The following is a 22,977-nucleotide window of genomic DNA, read 5'->3' on the forward strand; positions in this document are numbered from 1 at the left end:
CGTATAGTTTGCTCAGTAATGTCACTAGTATTTTCAACTTCTTCGGTCTCTTCAGTTTCAGTTTCACCTGCTGTGGTACTGGTGTTCGGATCCAATGCGTCAGGGTCACATTTTTACCGGTGTCGGTTGCCAGTGCCGCATATCGAATTGCGGCGTTTTAAGCATACAGAGCTGTACAAAAAAAATCATCAAAGATAGTTTAGGTTTTCCTGAAGACGAATTTCTATTTGAGGTAAATAAACAAATGTCATATCTATTTAGAGCAGATGAAACTTTCCTCTTGACAAAGAAAATTTAACTATCATCTCAATCGTGCAAAAAGAGTTGTTAAAAATATTTTCGGGAGTACGTCCAATGCGATTAGAACCCGAAAAGATGTGTAAGATGTAGTACTGGTATTAGTTTACCTACATAAAATTCTTTAAAAAATTAAATCATGGAGAAATGTTCAGGCTTCATCATTTCTTCGAAAAAAAATTCTTTTTATTGTTATTTATTTAAATATAAATGTTAATAAAAATATGCATACCTCCGGAGAGTTCGTTGCTAGTATTAGTTCGTCTCTATCCAACAGATTTAAATTCCTTGTCTGCCTAAAAAGAACGAGTATAAATCTCTATAATCACTTAAGTAGATAAAAAAGTATTAAATCGAAAGTTTTAATCTTTTTTTTTTCCCAAAATTATATTTTTTACAAGGTTTGAAACATTTTAAATCGATGTCCCTTCTAAAACCGGCCAAAAAACTTCGTGTCGTGCTTTTTTATTCTGTTATAATATGACCCGTACGTAGGATTTCACAAAGCAGGATATTTTTCTTAATTGTTAATAAGTTCGAGACATTTTTCGTGACCCCATTTCATCTTCGTTTTTTGAAAATCAAGACAAACAGGCCCAAGGCCCAACAGGCTTAGAGATTATTGAACAACTGCTGCCCCCTCCGCCCCCCTCATACTCGTACACCGCACTTGACCCCCCGGACGGGAAGACGCTGTCGGAACCAATAGGATGAGACGATGAGAGACGCTGATGATAAAGGTGAACTAGTGGTTTCAAGGTTGATCTTAAAGCACGGCACCATCAACATACGAAGTGTGAAGCGACTATTTTAAAACATAAAGCAATCCAAATTTCATATGACATAATAAATAATTTGACAAATGCCCATCATCATCATGCCCTAAAGTTTTAAAGGTTCTCTGTGAAATTGTGACTGTGAAAACGGCTCTAAACTCACTCAAGCCCACTCCAGGCTTACCTATTTAGAAACGGTTAGTCATACTAAGTCTAATGGAGCTAAACTGCGTTGCAGACTAATCCCCGCGGACTTTAAAAACAATACGTCCCGATTAAAGAATCTCGCGGCCCTAAATGGTGGGATTTAAAGTTGGCGCATAAATATAGAGTATATAACGACCAAGCTAAAACTAATTTAAATATAAAAATGAAACGCGACCTCGCAACAACAACAAAAAAAGCGAAAATAAAAGTGGCATAATTAAGTCCTTAGGATCTGGAGAAGCGTGTTGAATAGCGAAACAACAAAGGGGGACGGCAAGAATGGGGTCGCCGCGCGATAGTGCGCGCAACAAAATTCCGGAAAATCTCGAATACCGCTCTTATAAATTTATCGCGACTGCCATAACAAAAGGTCACTTTTGTATTTGCAACCCACAATTCGTTAAATGGGCAAGCTCCCGCGCTATCCATAGTTAATGCCATGGCGCCATGGTGGAAGGTGTTTTCTTCCAACCACTCCTAATAAATGCCGAATCAATATTTTCTTGGTCAAAAAAACAATTTTGCCAATAGGTTGCAAAATACTTTCGTCCGACATGCTCACAACATGGCATACTTCCAAATATTACGAGCTATATAACAAAGGCAGGCTAGAATAATACTATTTTTCTACTCCCGTCTGTAAAATACCTAATTACCCACCGATCTAGCATGCGGGAAGCGTCACTTTACCATGCCAGTTTCGTTTCCCACGAGTAAGAGCCACTTCGGACATTTCCGGGATTTTACCGCACGGATTTGGGAACAATCGGATGTTTTCGGAGATTTTACCGAACGGCTTGAATTTTGACATTTGTTAATTCTGACAGTTATGTCATTGTCAAAAAGTAAAGTATAGTGTGCAACACGTTTGGTAAACTTACTTTAATTTTTCCGCAACTCCAAATGAAAATCTGCTCGAATGTGTTGTTATCGGTTGTTTCCCATAGAAAGAATGTAATAGATCTTTCAAAAAAAATTTGCTTTTTATTTTACATTTTCGCTTTTCTGAATTTTGATTTTCATTTTCTATGTTTATTGCGTACAGCTTTTAATCAATTTTTGCTTTGTATTATTCCTTTTGCTTGATTGGTATTTTATATGAAAGTTAATTTACCCACTTTTGAATAATGTATTTACATACTGACGTATGAGGAACAACACGCCTGCCTTTTTTCCGTTCAAATTTGCATTTTATTTGAAAATATATACTGTTCACTTCGCATCCATTCGTCAAGAGCACCAACCAGTATATAATGCAAGACGTATGGTAAACGGCATTTGAGTCACGATGTTATTTGCGAGGCACTTCGGACGTTTTCGGGATATCACTCACGGGTTTGTCCTGTTTTGCAAAAATGTACCCACTAATGGCGGTAGAAAAAGTACAGATGTTTGATACACTTTTTTAAATCACTCTTTTCTTAACCACTCGCTCTTCGCTGTGCTCCACTCGTGCCAAAACAAAACTTTTGACTCAAATGACGTTTACCAAACTTGTTGCCTAATATACTATTGCTAGACACTCATCTCCTTTTAACTGCTTTTACTGGGCCCGTTTTAAGTTCCATCTATGGGTAAGATGCGATCTTAATTTTAATTTTTTGGCCTATTATGGCAAATTCCGTTGTTATTAATTAACATTTTACAATTTACAAAACTAACTAAAACCAAGCGACTGGGAAAAGGCCCGGAGTTAGTTGAATTCACGCACACTTAATTAGATCAATCGCAATATCTACTAAGCGTCTGGCAACGGATCTATCAATTAATTATTGGCTTTGACATCGCGGTAATTCGAAACTGTGACGCGACATAGTCAATTACAACAGGATATCTGCCGATAATATGATGTTCACTCCGTTTCCAACTACAAAGTCTCAAGATGAGGGCACGAAAACCCTTCACTTACACGCCAGCGCTATGTAAAGCCGGTTGCATAATTATAAATTTTATAAAATATGACAATTTGCAAACCGGCCGAGCCCGGAAAACCATTTTACACCGTGTGTAATTTCCACCTGGGGGGCACGGACTAAATCCGGAACCCTTTGCCGGAGTGACATTTTGTTTTAGCGTGCCTGCAATCCTCTTTGAAACGCTGACCCTTTTCTTATACCTCGCTTAAATTAGTCCGATTAGAATTTAAGGAAATGTTCCAGTTAAAGCGCGCTAAGAGCATAGGAGATCCGACAGGGGGTATGAATGTAATTGACTCTACAGAGGATGTTACTTTACTTTTAACTCTCTATTCGAGTTTATATTGCAAGCGAAATTGGGAATGGGTGCATTGTATTAATATCAGATTCAGGTTTGCTTTTTTTATGTTGATATTGTTGAAAAAATAGTTTATTCGATTAATCAAAATATTTTATATTCTAAACATATGATAACAAACAATAGGCCTTGTTAGGTCAGCCATCTAGAAGTTCTATATACTGTCCAGGCCTCAATTTAACAGCGAAAATATAATAATAAAAAATTTCATAGAATTTATTTGAAAGCGCCAAGCGTAGATACACATAATTCTAAAGAAAAGAAAAGAGAAGAAATGGAGGGGGAAGGAAAGGAAAGGAAAGGGGCACATGTTTTGTAGAAGAGCTTAATATTAGTGCGTACGTAACAACTGCTATTTGAAATTATTCCTAAACGTCGAGTTGGACTGATTAATATCAACATTAGTAATAGAGTTAATGCAAATGGCTATATTATAGGAATATGATCTTTTAAATAATTCTTTGCGGTGACGGGGTATAACTAGTCGGTGTCTTCCACGCAGATTCAAATTGTGTATTGATATGTTAAGAGTAATTTTTCTGCAAAGATAAAAAGGTAATTTTGTTTTAAGGATGTTGAAATAAAGAGAACTCATTCGTAATTTGCATCGAAGGTGCATATTAAGCCAACCCGACGCAGCAAGTTACGGGGAGATATGATCTCTCCTCCTTACCCCATAAATTAGCCTTAGACAGGAGTTTTGAACCTTCTGGACACGGTAACGATCGGACGCATCCAGGCACGGTCCGCACACAGCACTGCAGTGATTAAATTGTGACAGAACAAGTGATTCACCCAGCAACTTACGAGTTCCCTGACGAAGTACATGTCTATTCCCATAAATTAATTTAAATTAGCATAGGCAACTCTTAGTTTATTAGTAATATGTTCTCTGAAACGCAACTGCGAATCAAGAGTGAGACCCAAGCTTTTGCATGACTCAGAGAGTGGCAATTTTATGTTATTAAGTTTAATTGTTATGTTATACTTTGCATAGGTTAAATGATTATCATTTCCAAAGAGTATTAGGGTTAAGCTTTAGGAGGTGATCTGTTGCAATGTTAAAAAAATTTGATAAATCAGTATTGATCACATCCTCCGCGGTAGCTATTTCTTGAGGAAAAAATGAGTAGTAAATTTGAGTGTCATCCGCATAAAAATGACAGTTGCATTGGTGGAGGGCTCCAATGAAGTTAAAAGTAAAAACAAACAACAAGGGACCAAAAATGCTGCCCTGTGGAACACCCATGCGAACACCTAGGAACGATAACTGCTGCTGATTGTAGACAACCCGTTGTGTCCGACCTGACAAAAAGGAACACAGAAACTTTTGAGCACCTTCGGAGAAACCAACGTAATGGAGAATGGCCAAGAGAATTGAATGATTTATCATATCGAATGCCTTACTGAAATCCAACAATATTAAAGTCGTTATCTTTCCATCGTCAGTCGCTCTAAAAATGTCATCAGTAATGTCCAGCATGGCACTCTCACAACTGTGATTAGGTCTAAAACCAGACTGTTTCTCTGGTAGAATATGATTAGAATTTCAAAAGTTTACCATTTGATCGTTCATAATTCTTTCAAGTACTTTAAATAGAACAGGCAATATGCTAATTGACCGCAGGTGACTAAATTCGCTTGGATTGTTTATTTTCGGTAAGGGGATGACTTGTGCCCGCTTCCATGTTGACGGAAAGTACGAATTTAAGATACACTCATTTATTATATGCGTAATGTATGGGGCAATATATGGACAGCAAAGAAGTATTAATGATATATTTATATCATCATGGCCCGCAGCTTTAGATTTTACATCTTCCGTAGGCAATACAAAGTCAAACTGATCCGTTCTGTCATTTAACCTATATAATATGATGGATGGTTCCCTCAAGTCCTTTAACAGGTGAGTTTCGAAGGAAATTCAACTGGTGCACCTTGCATGCCAGCATGAAGTAGGATATAGCTCAAAATGTACCTTTAAAACAAATTGTTAACAGTTGAACATGTTAAGAATCACCTGAACGCACAACTTTATTATTAGTTTTAATACTTCCCTAGTTGTCTTGCCACGAGCGGTTAATAATACCAATTTGAAGAATTCACAACCAATTTCTATTAATAAGTCGGCAAGTATATTATTTTAAGCTTAAAATAGCACAAAATTCACCTAATGCTCGTAATACTATAACTTCCCAATATTACTTATTACTCAGTAAACATGCAGTCCTTTTGTGGTGATTAAATTGGCTACTACTTTTTGCTTTTTTGGCCAAAACAGAAAAAATTGTTTCAACATCCTTATTTCTTTTTTCCACATGTGGGCCGTTACAGAAACTAATCAAAATATATTATGTTCCAGATAATTTGAGAAACTTTCTACAAAAGTTCAATATTTACTAAAACTTCCGAAGTAACCAGTAAAGTTATATAATTTTACTGATGACAAAATAAATAAAATACGTAAAACTGTAAATTGTATATGTTATTATTGTTGATGTTTACTTTACTAATATTTTTCTTTCATAGCTTTGTGGCGACAATTTTTGTTTTGTATACAACCGTACGCATAAAAAATATTTCAAAAGCGGCAAATATATTTTACGGAATATTCTAGACCCTAGACGAAGTTATCAAGACGGACTGTGGAGATTGTAATCGAAAAGCAACAGCAAACTGGGTCGGTAAATAAATTTAAAACGACAAAAGAAGTAAAAGGCGTTGCGTGGCATATATAGAAGTTCTTGAACGGGAAGTGCTACAAAACTTTTCTACACGGATTAAACGACAGCCCTTAAATAAATGCAAAATGTACTTTGCGTGAATTGGGTTACGTATTAAGTCTAATAAATATATAGTTATGCAAATTCTATTCCCAAGTTAATAGCTACAATAAAAATTGTCGGAAGTTTGCAATAAGTAAATATGGCGCCGCAACTTGGAAATTTTACTTTAAGCGAATTCGCAATGGCAATTTGTTTTCAAATTCAACCAGTGACATCCGACGATCCGTGAGATTGTGGACATCTTCCACGAAAAATGTTAATTACGATTGTGGTCGATGTTTCTTTAACATAAAATGGCTGGCCAGTTCCGATCCACATAAATTACCCCTTAAAACACGTTTTATTTTCGGCGAAATCATTTTAGGTACATTTTAATTCCGGTCTGTCTATAGGGATTTTCAATTTCGCTTAAATTATCGACTCTCGTCGAACCCTCTAAAATATCATCGGGTTAACAAATTCTAAAGCGCAGAGTTCTAATTAATTTCGAAACAGCCGCACTTCTTAATGGGTGGATTCTTGTAAATTAACGTCTCTAAATAATTTATTAAGCCCACCATTTTCTTCGCCAAGTCAATAACGCGGTTTGAATATTTTCGTCACATTATTCGATGATTATTTAGAATAACATTCGCGGTTAAAAAATGTAATTTTGTCAACTGATTTTTTTTTTGGAAATTTATTTATTTATTTAGCACTTGGCTATTTACATAAGCAAGTAAAATTTGCATAAACAAAACTATAAACTTCGCAAATACCCCGTAAATCTCTTCTTGAACACTCTTGGGCAAGGCGCGCCCTTAGTATTATCCGGCAGTTCATTAAAATTACAAACACCATCGTGGAATAGAGTTTTCCGTAAATTTGTTGTTTTTACCATAGAAACATTGAAGTGCTGATTGGAACGTATATTATATTGATAAAAGTTTGACCTTTTCTTCAACCATAATTTAAGATAGCCTGGTTGGTGATCGTGCGCAATTCCAGAAACCAACATTAAACTTGCTCTTCTATTGAACTGCCCGACATTTAGCCAATTTAGCTGGTCTAACATACTCTTTATAGGAGTATATCTATCACAGTTCAGGATGATTCTCATAACCCTGTTTTGTTGTAACTGTAACTTATTTACAACTTCTTTTGTCCAAGATATAAGCAATGAACAAACATATGAAAAATGAGGCAAAATTATACTATTATACACTAATATCCTAGTCCACTGCGATAAAAACCGCGATACACAGTTAAAAAACCCTATTTTCTTACCAATTTTTTTTGCATAGATATTCAACATGATTACTAAAGCATAATTGTGGATCCAAGATCACCCCTAAATATTTAATTTCGGAAACAAACTCAATTTTCTTACCCTGTATATCCACAGAATACCCCGACTTATAAAATTTTTGACAGTTAACCTTAGAACCGATAACCATGCACTTGGTTTTGGAGCTATTTAATTTCAGTTTATTTTGACACAGCCATTCGTAGAAATACTGCATTTTGGTGTTCAGTTTGGTAGCTATTTCTTTGCAATCGTTTCCGGAAATAAGCGTGTCATCAGCAAATAAGTTAACAAAGGAGTTTTTTAAAACCTGATGCATATCATTTATATAAATAATAAATAAAAGCGGGCCCAACACGCTTCCCTGCGGTACCCCCCATCTGCTATCCCTATGACTAGAAACATTATTATTAATCTATCAGATAAGAAGTTCTTTATCCATTCTAGTGCAGAGTTTTTAATGCCATATAAACCTAATTTTGTAATAAGAATGTCCCTGTCAATAGTCTCAAATACACGTTTAAAATCTACAAAAACACTCAGAATTAGTTTTGATTCATTCATGTCTTTCCGCCACACTGCACACATATATTGCAACGCAGATTCGCACGAGTGTTTGCTCCTGAAACCAGACTGCACTATGATTCTTGTTTTTAGTTTATCAGGGATTTTTCCGGTACTTAAAGACGCATTCACTAAATATAACAACGGATAACCTATTACACAAAATAAATCCTTGACGAGCTTAATATTTAGAACCGATTTATGATCCGACCTTCAGGATGTAATAGTCGTTGTACTTTAAATCAATGTACTTGTACAGGTCGATTATTATCGCATCTGTTGATTTTCATATGTGCAACGTAAAATAACGAAGTTCAAATTAAATATCGTGAGAAACCTTACGCGCAGTTGCCAGTATTTTATCAAAGGACATTACAAATGCGAAATTTTTCAAAAAGAAAAGATGTTGTCAGCATCAGAGATAGTTACAGCTACTAAGTCCGCACTCAAGCCTGAGTTCTAAGCAAATTGTTTTAAAATAATTTATAATTGTATTGGCAACGCAGCGCTATCTGCGATATCGCTAAATCAAATTTTTGAAGTGCTTAAAAATACCGCGCTAATTAGAACGAGTCCAGTGATGCAAACGAACATCGCGAAAAGCACCATGGGAGTCATATTTTTTATGTGTTTTTCCATCATCTTTGGGACCACCCACGGCGCGGCCATCGAAAACGTTAACGTAGACGCAGACATTTACCAGAACGTGTTGATCGAAATAAACAAACTAAAAGACTCCAATGGTTCCGTGGTAAGTTTCGTAATTTCAAATATTTATGGAAATTATTCTTTTGTTCCACAGGAGTATCTTATAGAGACCGACGAGTATCCAGTAGAAACCCACACAGTCACCACAAAAGATGGTTACATTCTCAAAATGCACAGAATTCCGAACGGGAAAAAGAGGAAGAGTAACGGAAAAGTTGCGTTTCTGCAACATGGAATCCTCTCTTCGTCTGCCGATTGGGTTATTATGGGTCCCGATCGAGCTTTGGGTATTTCCTTCCTAACAGCTAACTTGCAACGACTAATATTATCGGTTTTTGCATCGCAAACTTTATCTACTTTGTTTTTCCGAAAATTGTAATAATTGATTAAGATAACGACTAAAAAAAAGCAATTCACTTATACATAGTTCAATAATTAAAAAGTTTCTGTTTATCACTCAACTGTCAATTTGCAGCGTACATGTTAGCCGACGAGGGCTACGACGTATGGTTAGGAAACGCTCGGGGGAATACCCAATCGCGTGCGCACGTCTCTTACGACCCCGATAAGGATTCGAAGTTTTGGCAATTTTCGTGGCACGAAATTGGCACCATAGACGTGCCGCTAATGATCGATTACGTCCTTAACAACACCGGTGTAGATGGCGTGTACTACGTAGGTCATTCGCAGGGAACGACTGTGTTCTACGTTATGACGTCAATTTTACCTGAATACAACTCAAAAATTAAGGCCCAAATTAGTTTGGCACCCATCGGATTCATGAATCACATGACCAGTCCGCTTTTAAAATTGGTGGCGCTTTTTCAATTGCCGCTCGAGGTAATAACGACGCGTGATTATTCTAAACTCGATTAGCAAGCAATATTTTTGCTCCCAGATGTTACTTAAATTGATCGGCGTAGACGAATTCCTGCCGGCTTCAGATTTTACGAAGAACGTTCTTGGAGACGCGGTCTGCGCAGAGGATGCAATTTCTCAACTTCTGTGCACCAACGCCCTTTTTGCGGTCTGCGGATTCAGTAGATCTCAAATGAATTCAACTCTACTGCCGATCATGATGAAGTATACCCCCGCTGGTGCTGCTACCAACCAAATTCTGCACTACGGCCAGGAAATAACCTCTGGTATAACTCTTATACTATATTTAAGCATTCTATGGGTAGGATTAATTCAACCGATTTTCAGGTAAATTCAGACAGTACGATCTTGGACTATTATCTAATTTGAGGGTTTACGGAAGTATTTTTCCGCCAGATTATAATCTCTCGAAAATAACCTCTCCCGTTTACCTTATCTACAGCCGAAACGATTGGCTCTCGGCAGAAAAAGATGTTAACCGTATATGCAATGGTATGAAGGATGCTTGCAAGGCAATGTTGCTTATGTCAGATTTTTCCTTCAATCACTTGGACTACATGTTTGGGATCGACGCGCCCTCTCTTGTATACAATAAAGTAATTAGTTTGTTTACCCGGCATTAAAAAAACTTGTTATTATACTGGCTACGGAATATGTTAACTTTATTAATTTTAAATGGAATTATTAATTTGCGGAGTAATCTTGTTGCAATTCCCTCTCTTAAATAAGCAAGTTGGGCATGTTACTGTTTTCGGAAGTACCTAGACAGAATATACTTCACAGAAAATACTTTATAGAAAACGACAACCCGCCCTCCTCATCCACACGCTTCCATCAAGATCATCCGGGCCCATCCGGCCTAACACTAAGGCCAACAATACTTAAACTATAAACACTATAACATGCTCACCAAATACTTGGGAAACAAAAACCGCATGTTAAAAACCGATATCAAAACTTTTTTTAACGAATACAACGGATTTTGTCGGGAGCGAGCGGAGGTTACACCGCCTTGTGCAATGATACACGGCAGAATCCCTTTACAGGGAGCGATTTTTCGAATCTCGATCAGGGAATGTCTCACGGGAGAGCTTTTTCTTGATACCATTTTAACCACTAACCACTACGCTCTTGGTGTGTCACACTGACAAATTTCGCATGTCCTGTTTGATATTTACGTCATTTGAGTTCGCCACAATTCTAAAATGTACTCTGTGGCAGTTAACTCACCTAATTTTATCTACGACTTTGACGTTTCGTTTCATCTGTGGTTTGTTGACAAGTGACTCAGAAAATATTTTTATGGTTGATTTATTTCTCGTTTTGTAAAAGACATTGTCAAATTAACGAAAAATGGAGTGGTTATTCGGAAAGAAGGTAACACCGGAAGAAATGCTTCGGAAAAACCAGAGAGCATTAAATAAAGCTATGAGGGATTTAGACAGGGAAAGACAAAAGATGGAGCAGCAAGAAAAGAAAGTTATAAACGACATTAAAAAACTCGCCAAAGAGGGTCAAATGGTTGTTCAAGATTACTTCTGTCGCATGAAAAAGTTTATTAATGTTTTTTTGTAGGACGCTGTTAAAATAATGGCCCGGGATTTAGTGAGGACTAGACGTTACGTGAAAAAGTTTATGTTGATGAAGGCGAATATTCAAGCTGTTTCTTTAAAAATACAAACGTTGCGGTCTCAAAACACGATGGCTCAAGCCATGAAAGGCGTTACCAGAGCTATGGCAAATATGAATAGGCAAATGAACTTACCACAAATCCAAAGAATATTGCAAGAGTTTGAGAAACAGTCAGAAATAATGGATATGAAAGAAGAAATTATGAATGATGCTATCGATGATGCAATGGAAGGTGACGAGGATGAGGAGGAAAGGTAATAAATCTGCTTTTTTAGTGTTTCAGTTAAAAAGTTAACCCTGATTGTAGTGATGCTGTTGTGAACCAAGTGCTAGATGAATTGGGCCTACAGCTAACAGATACTCTATCTGGGTTACCACAGACAGGTGGAACGTTACCCGCCTCAGCAAATAAGCAACCTGCAGCTGCTTCCATTGCTGCCGGTGGAAGTAATGGTGGGTTATCGGACGCTGATGCCGATTTACAGGCTAGGTTGGATAACTTACGCCGTGAATGATAAAGAATTTTACTCTAAGGCTTATAGCTAGTGCTTTTTACAAATGTATAAATATACCTTATTGTGTTATTGTAAATATATTTTTTCCAATTTGCTTAGAATAAGACCTTTATTTAAATAATTATAACTCTTAAGCACAATTTGGCAGTGCAAATTTCCACTAATTAAGTATTAAATTAATGACCTTAATAAACCTCAATAAAAAATATATTAGTTTTATTTTTATGAAATAAGAGCAACAATAATTTATCTCAATTTAAATGTTTATATATTCAAAACATGTTAATAAAAAAATCCCAAAAAATTCTATAGTTTATGATTTTGTCTTTAAACCTAACTACACCTGCTGTAATTTGCAAAGCTTCCTGTATGGCCATTACTGAAATGATATGGTTATTTTTTATCATGACTAAATACAACTAGACATTCAATAGTTTCCTTCCTTTAGACACACTATTAACTCTGAATGAACTGAATTGCTAATGTTTTTAAGATAATAATTGATTTAATTGAAAAGAAGTCTGGTATTTAGTCAGTTTTCGATAAAATGGAAATGAGCGCTGGTTCAGACTACTGCAAAATTTTCTTATTTAAATCACTTGATTCTTTTCGTATGACGGGATGAGTAGTTATTTTATAATTCAAGTCTCTAACTTGTCGCACTTTGAACAGAAAAAAGCTTCTAATTTCCATAACCAGAAAACCCAATTCGAAATTTATATGGCATTTTCACTCGCCCTTCGAGATTTGCGCAATTCGTGTTTCGCGCGCCTTTTAAATGTAACCAATCACGCGGTAACTTAGCGAACTTCGTAAATCCCATTGGTTCATATAAACCAATTGTTTTCTTGTGTAACGGTCGACAGAAAACGACCGCCTAAAAACATTTCATTCCAACTGAAACTTTGTCGATGGCGGTTTTTGTATTGTTTTTATTTTAATGTAACATTAAGTTTTAAATTGTTAACGGAAGTGTGAAAGTGTTTTGTTTTGTTTTTGTGTAAACAGTGTTCCAGAATGTCTTTCAGCAAAGCTAAGCTCATTCGTTTTAACGACATCAAAGGTTTGCACGCCACGATAATTTCTCGACATTATCGTTTATTAATTTTAATCATATTTTAGTATGTGCTTTATCGTCATCGAAAGTGAACCAAAAAGATAATGCCAGTAAGCCCGGTGAACTAATTCATAGTCCTGCCACTTCGGAAAGTGGTTCGCTAACAGGTTCCGTGAAAAGTGCACCTGGAACCTTTAAAACCGTAAGTTTTTGAATCACTCACGTTTGCAACCGATATGATACATTTTCGTTTAAATAATATATTTCCAGCCAACATTGCCAAAGAAAACAAAGACTGTAAACTTTACAAAAAAATCCAAACCAAAGCCGTTATTTGTCGCCGAAAATGATCTCGAAGCGCTTAGAGAAAAAGTCGTCGAGTGCGAGAATAAAACGAAATACATACAGGAGCTCACCGAGGAAGTGGAACAGCTCAAACAAGAGTTGCAAAATGTAAGGCGAGAAAAGGAATACTTGCAGAGTGTTCACCAGAATGAAATTCAAAGCATAGAGTTTGAGATGCTCAAAACGATGACCAAATTGCAGAAGACTGAGGAGGACTGTTCCATAAAAATGAAAGAAATGGAAGAAAAGTTGCACAACGAAATTGATAACTTGAATCACATGCAAAAAATAGAATTGGAACGGGCGAATTTGGAATGCAATGCAACAATAAAAAGTTTGGTTAACGAGTGGGAGGGGAAAATAAAACACACAAAAGAAGAGATAGAAAACACTTGGAAGAAGAAACTGCTCAATCAGGAAATTGTATCAACAGCCATTTTGAAAGAATGTCAGGCGATAAGCGAGTACAACATAATACAGTGCGAGTTGGAAAAGAAGGAAGTTGAAAAATCTTTGGATGTTGTAACAAGGAATTATGAAGACTTGCAGAAACAATGTCTAAAATATAGGGAGACGGAAAGTTGTTTTATGGAACGTGAAGTCGAACTGAAGAATAAAATTGAAGAGCTAACATCCAAACTAGAGGACAGAAAGAGAGAAATGAAAAATTTACAACGCGAAATTAAAGCGTACCAAATCACAATTAACAACTCGCAAGTGACAATCGAGGTGTTGAAAAAAAGGTTGATGAATTCTGACAAAGACGTTGAGCAGTTGAAGTCAGAGTTGGTAGAGTGTGAGGAAAAACTGTTGGAGTATGAGTCCAAGTACTGGCAGGCGAATATGGAGCTAAAAGAAGCAAAAGATACCAATGAAGAATTGGAAATGCAGTACGAATCGGCTATAAAGCTAAATGAGAGCTCTATAGAGCAAATCAAAGGGCAGCTGTTGGAGAAAGTAAGAGCTTATGAAAAGGACGTGAGGAAATACTCGGAAAGGATCGAGGAAGAGCAAAGTTTTAAGGAGGAGATTATGCGTCAACTGAATCACAATTTTGACACCATCAAGAAAATCAACGACCAAATAGGTATGGTCGGGGAGACCTACGGTTCCCAAATGAAAGAAATTGAAAATAAACTTTTGGAGTATACGGAAAAGGAGAAGTGTTGGTTGATGGGAAAGGAAGAATTGACCCTTGCGAGAAACGAATTAGCGAGCCGAGAGGAACAGATAAAGGAGTTGACAGATCAGGTGAAACAGTTGCAAGAAAAGTGGGATGCTCTAGAGAATAGTTGCCATTTTTACAAGAAGAAGGCGGAAAACCTTGAGCTCGAGGCGGAGGATTCGTTACAAATGACGAGAAAGTACATCGATCTCAGCGGTAAATACGACCTGCTCTTGCAGAAATTCGAAAATTTGGAGAGGGAAAACAGGGAGTGCAGGATTAAAATGGAAATGAACGCCAAACATTTGGACAGGACCCAGAAATTATATGAGAAAGTTAAAAAGGAGAAAGAGTTGCTCGAAATAGAGAACAGCACATGGAGAACTAAGGTAAATAATTACATTAGTTTCAATTATTGTTTGTCTTCCTTTTTTGTCCTAAGTTTTATTCCTTTATCCAATATTCCTACCGTTCTGAGACTGATTTAACATTTGGGAATTTCCTTATTTTTTTTTATAATTATTTTCGATCATTCTATTTTTTTTTTTTTTTCAGTTCGATGATTTGAAATTAAAGAAGTACAAAATATCCGTAAAAGATAAAGAGAACGTCGGAAGTCCAAACAGGTCGATCATAGAAAGTCCAAATCGTGGATCGCCATTCAGGGAGCGCAATTAATTGTATGTAAATTTGGTAATTTTATTTATTGTAATCGTCAAGGCAGAATTTATATTTACTATTTTCTTTATACAAGTAATTTCTGTATTTCAACTGCTGACAAGCAACAATGGTGCCAATGTAACTTGATTTATTCTTAAGGATTAATTTGATTCATTTATATGTTTATTAGTTGCACTTTATTCATGTAGAGGATTCAGTTTGGAGGTAATCCGATCTTTATGCAATGTGAAGTTTATTTCCCTTATTTTTACATTTAAAAAAAATAAGTCTTTTTTTGTTATTTATAGTTTTAGTAACGAGTCAAAATGTTAAGAATGTTCGTCACAAATATAAAACATGATATGATACCTACCGTTTTATTTTTCGGTGCTTTTATAATAATAAAAGTCTATAAACCTTGAAAAGCGATTATCAATTTTTTTATTCACAACACAGCAAATTTATTAAATGTACGTTTGTATAGGGGAATTGGGATAGACTCAGATTCATTTAAATGCAAGTATAGGCCTTAGCTCTTGAATAATATGGGTTACAGTCTTAAATTTGGTACATGGAAACATCGAAAAGCAATGTCGAAATCATTTACAAAAAAAAATTATGTACATCCTAATATCTAGAACATTAAACTAAGCAACCGCGGAATGGCTTGTCCATGCAAATTAGGACCCGCTTAGATTATTTCGCCGTTTTTTGGCAAAGTGATGTAAAAAAATAATTTATGATTTGCGGGGGTTTTCAATACTGAACTTTCAAATCAGCAAAACAGCCAACACTCCATCTCAAAAATATATTAGACTCTCGTTTTTTTATTTGTTAACCCTCCCCCGTGAACTTTCGTTTCCTCTTTCAATCCTAAGTAAAATTTCGCGATTATTTGTAGCTAAAAACGGCAAAACATCTAGTGTACATTCTCTTCCGCCAATTGTTACTACCAAATAACCATATATAAAAACGAAAAACCCTCGAATACCGAATCACAATCTTAAACAGATCGTCGACTTTATAACGTCATTCGGTATTGGACGGTTTCGGCAATTGTCGAATAGGATCCCCAATTGCGTCAGTAAAATAAAAACATGCTGCGCAAAAGTGTTGGTGCCGCGTATCGGGAGAACCTAGTCCTTACGCATCTGAAGAAAAATAGCGAATAAAAAAATTGTATCTATAATAAAAAACAGTCTTTTCGATTTTAAAAGAGAGCCTCGATAAATCTTAACATATAAAAAATGCACGGGTAAATATATATTTAAGAGTACATAAATTCAGTCGCAAGAGTATTTTCGTTCCACGAGATAAGACTAACAATCACCTTAAAAAATGCCTCCTGCATCGAAACGTTGTAAAAATGCAGTCTGTGGCTTCATTAAATAATAAAAAAAATTGTATAGCGAGTATTTTCCAAAAAAATATATATATATACGCAGGAGGGCTATGAAATATTGGATCTCAACGGGTGCGGCTGGTGATCCCACATTGGCGAAAATGTCGCGCTCGAGCGACGTTTGTTCACCTAAAAATTTATAACAAAAATGATTAAATTAAAGAGAAAGCGATTTATTAGCGAAGACAAAGTGCTACAGGGTCAACACGAAAAACAAAAAATTTCTGGGTGGCAATCGACCATAATGCGATCTAATGGAGAGTATGGATTAAACTCAAAGACGCTCCGTTATCCGCGACATTTGAAATACCGCTGTATATTCCTCTTACGGCGCATTTTTTTAAATCATATTTCTACTAGTAGTAGTAGCAATCCTGCAAATTTCTTACCGCCGGGAATCCGAAACCTAATCCATAGTCGCGTAAGCGGGAACTATATCCTTCCCGATCCAGAACGCGCAGTGGGAGTAAGTCTCGTTAGGCAAAACATCCTGGCCGATAACGAGCACCTTCTTGCTCGGTGGCAACGCGGCGTCCTGCTCGACGGTGCCGTGCCACACGTAGTGGTAAAACAGACCCTGCATCGCAGAAAAGTAACGTCTCTGTTCGGGCGTTTTCGGCTCGTAGCGTCCGAGGATCGCCTCAACGTCTGAGTCGACGTCCGCTAAGTGTTGCTCGCCGCGCGTCTGCGTCACGACGTAGAACGGCACCTTGCTCATTTGCGTCGAGACGGCAAACAGAGGGCACGCGATACGTATGTCGGTGACGATGGCGCTCAGTCCTCCGTAAGTGGGCGGATACAGTTGCAACGTATCGTCGACGAGATCCCTCGCGCCCAATGCGGACTCTTCGAGGTGACGTCGCACCAACGGCTCCGTCCAATTCAGGTGCTTCATGAAGAGTTTCTCCGAGTTGGCCGCGTGGGCGGTCGCGCCCAGTACCAGTTTGACAGGTAGCTCGCCGTTTGTCCACACGGCGTCCGGATGCTCCTTCAGGATGTTACCGTCGAGCACCTGAGAGCGAACATCACGCGCTTATAGTTTGTTCGTTAAGGAGCGAGAGAAAGAATAGTATATAACGACCCAATAAGCGCTGACGTATTTTTATGTACGCGTAACATATAAACTTTTCAAACAAATTCCTGGGTGAAATATCCTTGCGACGGAAATTACTGATAAACATGAGCGTTGTCTTTCAAATATTTTTAAAAAATTGTTTATTTTTACAAACTAATTCTTATTAAAAAAGCTAACTTTTTGAGTCAATTTTAATTCAGCTGGTAAAACATAACCATAAAATCTTTAAAAAGTTGTTAACAGATTGCAAATAATCATAACAATTTGATCTGATCACCTTTTTCAATTGCCTCGTCCTATCAGAACATACACTTTGTCCGCAGCAAATCTAAACAGAACATACGTTCTTTGATGACCAGGACCACGTTTTCCCTCTATTTTTCTTTGCATGATTATATAGGCTTAAGACATAGCAATGTAATAAGAATATTCTTAAGGGAATTTTTAAGGCACATTCTGCATGTTCTTAAAAGATGTTCTTGTTTACTCTATTTTGTTTTTGATTTCTTAAGATGAGAGCCAGTTTTTATTCACAGAGCACCCCAAATACTTGTATGTTTGTACTTTCTCCACTATTTCTTAATTTACGCGGATAGCCGTTAAGTTATTACTTTTTTTTTGCTAATGCCTATCCATTTGGTTTTCTTTATATTTAAGTGTAGACCCCTTTGTTGGCTATGGTCTGCGCTGATAATAGCTGTAAATCATCCTTATCTATTGCTAGTAAGACCATGTCGTCAGCGTTTCTTAAGTTATCGATGACAAAATAGATTCTGATATGGAAATATTTTGTGGAAGTCCTAATACATGCAATTTTAATTAAAGCTTCTGCACGATAATTCATTATATTAATTTATTCTTTTGTCCATTTTTTCCTCTAGTCCCAAAGCTGGAATTACACTGATATCATTTGGAAACGCATGAAAATCTTCGTTTATCAACCTTTCCTTGAATTACATCAATAAACATACCAATTCTGAACAAAACCAACTATTTTATCTAATATGGGTAAAAATCACAATAAACCATACATTGCCCGACAGGTAATTCATTAAATTGCGATACCAGGCCCAAGTAAGGTTATCATTTAGATTCAAAGATTCCATTTTTTACCACAACTAGAGAGCAAAATAATCACTAACCTATAAATTGATGAACATACTTATATTACATAAAAGAAAACCAAATGGTAGACAAATGTAACGCCCGGATAAAGACGTGTATCATAAGTCAGAAAAATGCTGCTTGCGGACCCGAGTTGCACACTCGATCTCAGGTCCTTATATATGGCGGATTACAACTTCGATCACCGGTTCGGTTAAAACGGTTAAAAAAAATTGCCAAAAAAGAAACACACCAGCCACTGATGTCTATTTTCGGGTTTCTCCTCAGCGGAGGGCACGTCGGGCTGAGGCTTGCGCCAGGTGTCCTCGACCGCGGTGACCAACGTGGTCGCGTCCAAACTACGCAGACACTCGACGTTTTTGCACTGCGCCGCCTCCAAGAAGCTCTTGTTCTCCGATTCCGACTCCGCCCTCGATTTTTTGGGAAAAACTGCGCCGCCCGACGAAGCCCATGCCCTAGAATCACCCGGTCAGTCTTCCGTCCGCCCACGATAGGTCGCATTATACCTAGCGAAATATTTGGCGGCATCCGGCAGGGTAGACAAGGCCGTGACGAGGGTGGCACCGGCCCTGTGCCCGAACAACGTCACGGATTTCTTGTCGCCTCCGAAATGTTCGATATTTAGCTGAATCCAGTGGAGAGCCTCCAATATGTCGGACAGGCCGTAGTTTCCAGAAGCGTGGGAGGAATCGTTCTGGCTCAGCGTGTCGAGGGCTAGAAATCCGAGTGCACCCAGACGGAAATTGGGCCTGACGAACACAACGTCCCTGGAACGAGCGTACCGAGCCGACGGTCTCATTTTACCAGGCGACCCGCCCATAAGGGTTTCCGCACCGACGAGGACAATCACCGGCAGCGGGTTGTCGTAACGCACGTACGGCGTGATCACGTCCAATGTGAGGCAATCCTCGCTCCCTGACGGTTTAATTTTCCAATAAGACAACCGTTCCGCCGTCCGAAAGAACAAAGTAAATATTTTTATAAACAGGGTGTTATTTGAATAACGTGAACTAATAAAAACTATAAAAATAAAATTGGTATATCTCGGTCATATAATGAGGGGCGAAAGATGCGAGCTGTTGAGGCTTATCATCCAAGGGAAGAGAAGTGTAGGACATAGGAGAACTTCCTGGTTAAAAAATCTGAGAGATCTGCATGGATGTAACTCGACAGAATTGTTCAGAGCCGTCGTCAATAGAGTCAGAATGGCGATGATAATATCCAACCTCCGATAGGAGTAGGAACCGTAAGAAGATGCAAAGGACATCGATATGGAGGAAATGACCCTAGCCAACCCTCCGATATCAAAAAATATTTTTTGACTTTGAACTCCAGAAAAGTAATCATGTGCCAGACTCCTGTAATATCTAGTCTGCTCTGGTCTGGTCAGCGTTTTGAAAAGAAAACCTAATATTAACATAATTACTGAGCAACAACCCCCTTTTGACAGTAAAATAGGTAACACCTCGCCTATATATTTAAAATCATTTCAAGGCTAGCCTCAGCTCAAGCCTGACAGATCCAACAACTCCAACATAATAATTAATTTTGAGAACACTCTGTATATTAAGAACCAAATTTGAATCATATTACCTATAACGGTCCCATTTCCTAGGATCTGCATGCAAGGGTCAGTAGCATTGTGAGCCAAAAAAGTACCGTTCCAGCAATACTCAATCCGATTCAATGGTTGGGCGTATTTGAATCTCAAATCGCCTGTAGGTGGACGAGCGTACGGGATTCCTCGAAAAGCGAAAGCGCTATCCTCCAAAAGACTACAAAACATGAGTATGTTTTTATATTTCTTTATTATTTATTATTTATGGACCTATTGTTTAGTACACAGGTTTGTCATAGAAAACTCTTTATAAACTGCAGAGCATATAATTAGCATTAATAGATCTCAATTTCTAAACAAGATAAAGGAGCATATAGCAAAAAAATCCTTCTACTCAGTTGAAGAGTTCTAAAAGTCCACACTCATTTGGTTAAACAATTTAATTCAATTGTCGCGTTATTGTTTGCCGGTTATTCCATTAGTATTCGTTTTTAGTTTCCATATACACTTAATTAGGTTTTTAAACTTGACTAATTCAAAAAATCTTTCGAAAGAGATAGAAAAAAGCGAAAACTTCTTTAGGAAATTATTAGGCACAGGATTTATTTTTACTTGTATTTAATAAAACCAGGTCACAGCTCCTAAACATGTAAACCAACAAAGATAGGAATTTCGATCATATAGTAGCCAATATCAAGAACCAAATTTATAATTCAGTAACATTCACTCAAAAATAATATTTTTAATAAAGTTTAATATGATAGAGAAAAAAAGATCAATTGGTTCATCAAATCAAAACCCAACTCACGCTTATATCTATACCACTTAACTGTGATAGAGGTATGAATTGACTCACCCCTCAACCTTTCCACAAGTGGTCACGGCTTCAACATAACGGGAATCTCTAATTGGAGCTGCTGTTATCTGCGAAGCACTCTGCCTGGCAATAATTACTATTATGACAATAAGCACTAAAAAAATGAGCAAGGCACCTGAAAGGGATATAAAATTAAAAACAAAGAAGAAATGGATAAGATACAAGCTCACTGATAGCAATTCTGTAAGTTTTGACTCTTTGTGCTAATGTAAGGTCTTCATCTGACTCTTGTTTTTCGACATCCTTCTTATCGTCCAGAGGAACAGACTTTAGCTCTCCACTTTTCCCATCATTACTCTTATCATCCAAGGTTTCCATAGACGCGAGTCCAGCTTGCCCAGTTTGTGAGTTTAAGTTTTGAGAGTCCTCCTTTTTCTTTTTGGAAAATACGGACACCAGTGGCAAACGAATAGTTTGCAATAGGTTTTTCTTATCTTTTGACTCCCCAGTTTTTTCTTCATCAGTTTCACTAGTGGCCTTGGATTTCCGAAACGGATTCAGTAATTTGATCTTCGCTTGCGGCGTTGGAGTTTCATCCTTATTTGCATCCTCAATTAATTCTGTGCCTTCAGTTTGGTCACCTTCTTCCTAAGGTAGGAATGAAACAGAAGCATAATTTGTTGATTTTCTTTCTGGACGTCGTGTGCGGAAACGGTCAATAATCTCTTGGTTAGAAAATAGTATGAAATCCTACCTTTCCAGTTCATAAATTACACCCACAAGTTATAAATGTTTTGTAATTTCACTGGATATTACCAATTACTATGCAGTTTCCTGCCGCAAGCAATTGCAACCCACTTACAAAAATTTCCATAAATAAATTTATCAAATACAAGTATCATTTTATTAAACCAAAATTTACCTTGCATTGTTCTTTAGATTTACTTCTGGTAAAAAATCCTGGCATTTGTATCCCACCAATTGGAATCTTTTTAGGTTTCACCTCCATACCTTCCTTGACCTCTTTTGTTTTCTTTTCTTCTGAGGAATCTGAAGCCACCTTTTCCTCATTTTCAGAATTTAAAATTTTTTCCCTTTCCTCTTGTTCAATGTTCTGTTTATCTTCGCTTTTGCTGTTCTTTTGATCAGTTGTTTGCTGGGTTTGAGCCATATTGGGAAACGCGCGTCTATTTCCTTAATAAAATTACGTTTTATCAAATCAAATTGACAAAAATACACTGATATAAAAAATTTTTTTAACATGCCATATGAGTTTTCGGAAACAAAAAATAAAGGCATTAATTTACGCATAAACCATAAGGTCGTGATGTGATTTCCTAAATGAACGAAAAGAAATATTTACTCACCTACCTAAAAAATCTACAAAACTCAAAGTGATGCCGGTTAAACCCTTTAAGTTTATCGATTTTTCTGGCTTCCTATTTGCCGTTTATGCGTGCGCGGGTAAAAAAATTGACGGCAACTTTGCCAACACCAGTTAACTGTAGATATTGCAAAGCGGTTTATTTTTTCATCGCTTTTTTCAAACATGCACACACAGAGACAATATAAACAAACACTTATTCCACACACAACAAACCGCTTGTCATAGCCCCTTGTTTACAAATTAAATTCACCATGCACCCATTGATAACAGATATTTGTAATTGGTTAGTTTGTATGATGCCATGCATAAAATAAGGGTAATAGAGCGGTACTTAAAGAGAATTCTACGTTGGATTTTTCCCCCAGCACATAGAGGGCACTCTTAAGGTTACCATGTCTAAAAAATTCAAAACGTTGCTGTAGTTTAACGTGAACATAAACCCGTTTGGCAATGAAATAAATAA

General features: G+C 37.1%; 4 protein-coding genes across 5 annotated transcripts; 3 read left to right on the forward strand and 1 right to left on the reverse strand.

Annotated features, from left to right (window-relative positions):
- The first annotated feature begins 8,531 nt into the window (after nucleotides 1–8,531).
- On the forward strand, nucleotides 8,532–10,487 carry LOC132704636 (lipase 3-like). The gene is made up of 5 exons (XM_060674766.1): nucleotides 8,532–8,940; nucleotides 8,992–9,184; nucleotides 9,373–9,737; nucleotides 9,796–10,042; nucleotides 10,104–10,487. The coding sequence occupies exons 1-5, from the start codon at nucleotides 8,770–8,772 to the stop codon at nucleotides 10,397–10,399; spliced, it is 1,272 nt and encodes a 423-aa protein (XP_060530749.1). The 5' UTR covers nucleotides 8,532–8,769; the 3' UTR covers nucleotides 10,400–10,487.
- Nucleotides 10,488–11,036: 549 nt separating this feature from the next.
- On the forward strand, nucleotides 11,037–12,217 carry LOC132704873 (charged multivesicular body protein 2a). The gene is made up of 3 exons (XM_060675175.1): nucleotides 11,037–11,297; nucleotides 11,352–11,662; nucleotides 11,716–12,217. Exons 1-3 carry the CDS (start codon nucleotides 11,130–11,132, stop codon nucleotides 11,921–11,923), a joined length of 687 nt encoding a protein of 228 aa, XP_060531158.1. The 5' UTR covers nucleotides 11,037–11,129; the 3' UTR covers nucleotides 11,924–12,217.
- Nucleotides 12,218–12,816: 599 nt separating this feature from the next.
- Nucleotides 12,817–15,435, forward strand: LOC132704635 (putative leucine-rich repeat-containing protein DDB_G0290503). The gene is made up of 4 exons (XM_060674764.1): nucleotides 12,817–12,986; nucleotides 13,046–13,182; nucleotides 13,251–14,879; nucleotides 15,046–15,435. The coding sequence occupies exons 1-4, from the start codon at nucleotides 12,941–12,943 to the stop codon at nucleotides 15,166–15,168; spliced, it is 1,935 nt and encodes a 644-aa protein (XP_060530747.1). The 5' UTR covers nucleotides 12,817–12,940; the 3' UTR covers nucleotides 15,169–15,435.
- A 129-nt stretch (nucleotides 15,436–15,564) lies between these two features.
- On the reverse strand, nucleotides 15,565–22,773 carry LOC132704634 (neurotactin). 2 transcript variants are annotated; one of them, XM_060674763.1, is made up of 9 exons: nucleotides 22,499–22,773; nucleotides 22,050–22,321; nucleotides 21,358–21,775; nucleotides 21,167–21,302; nucleotides 20,346–20,527; nucleotides 19,259–19,667; nucleotides 18,985–19,207; nucleotides 16,942–17,564; nucleotides 15,565–16,681 (listed from the first exon to the last, which is right to left on the reverse strand). In XM_060674763.1, the coding sequence occupies exons 2-8, from the start codon at nucleotides 22,296–22,298 to the stop codon at nucleotides 16,959–16,961; spliced, it is 2,223 nt and encodes a 740-aa protein (XP_060530746.1). In that variant the 5' UTR covers nucleotides 22,299–22,321; nucleotides 22,499–22,773; the 3' UTR covers nucleotides 15,565–16,681; nucleotides 16,942–16,958. The 2 variants fall into 2 exon arrangements, with proteins under 2 accessions (XP_060530746.1, XP_060530745.1); XM_060674762.1 differs by having other exon boundaries at nucleotides 22,495–22,773.
- Between the last annotated feature and the right edge of the window lie 204 nt (nucleotides 22,774–22,977).

The sequence above is a fragment of the Cylas formicarius genome, unplaced genomic scaffold (genome assembly GCF_029955315.1).
Source record: "Cylas formicarius isolate icCylForm1 unplaced genomic scaffold, icCylForm1.1 PGA_scaffold_7__23_contigs__length_41026272, whole genome shotgun sequence".
NCBI classification, from domain to species: Eukaryota; Metazoa; Arthropoda; class Insecta; order Coleoptera; family Brentidae; genus Cylas; species Cylas formicarius.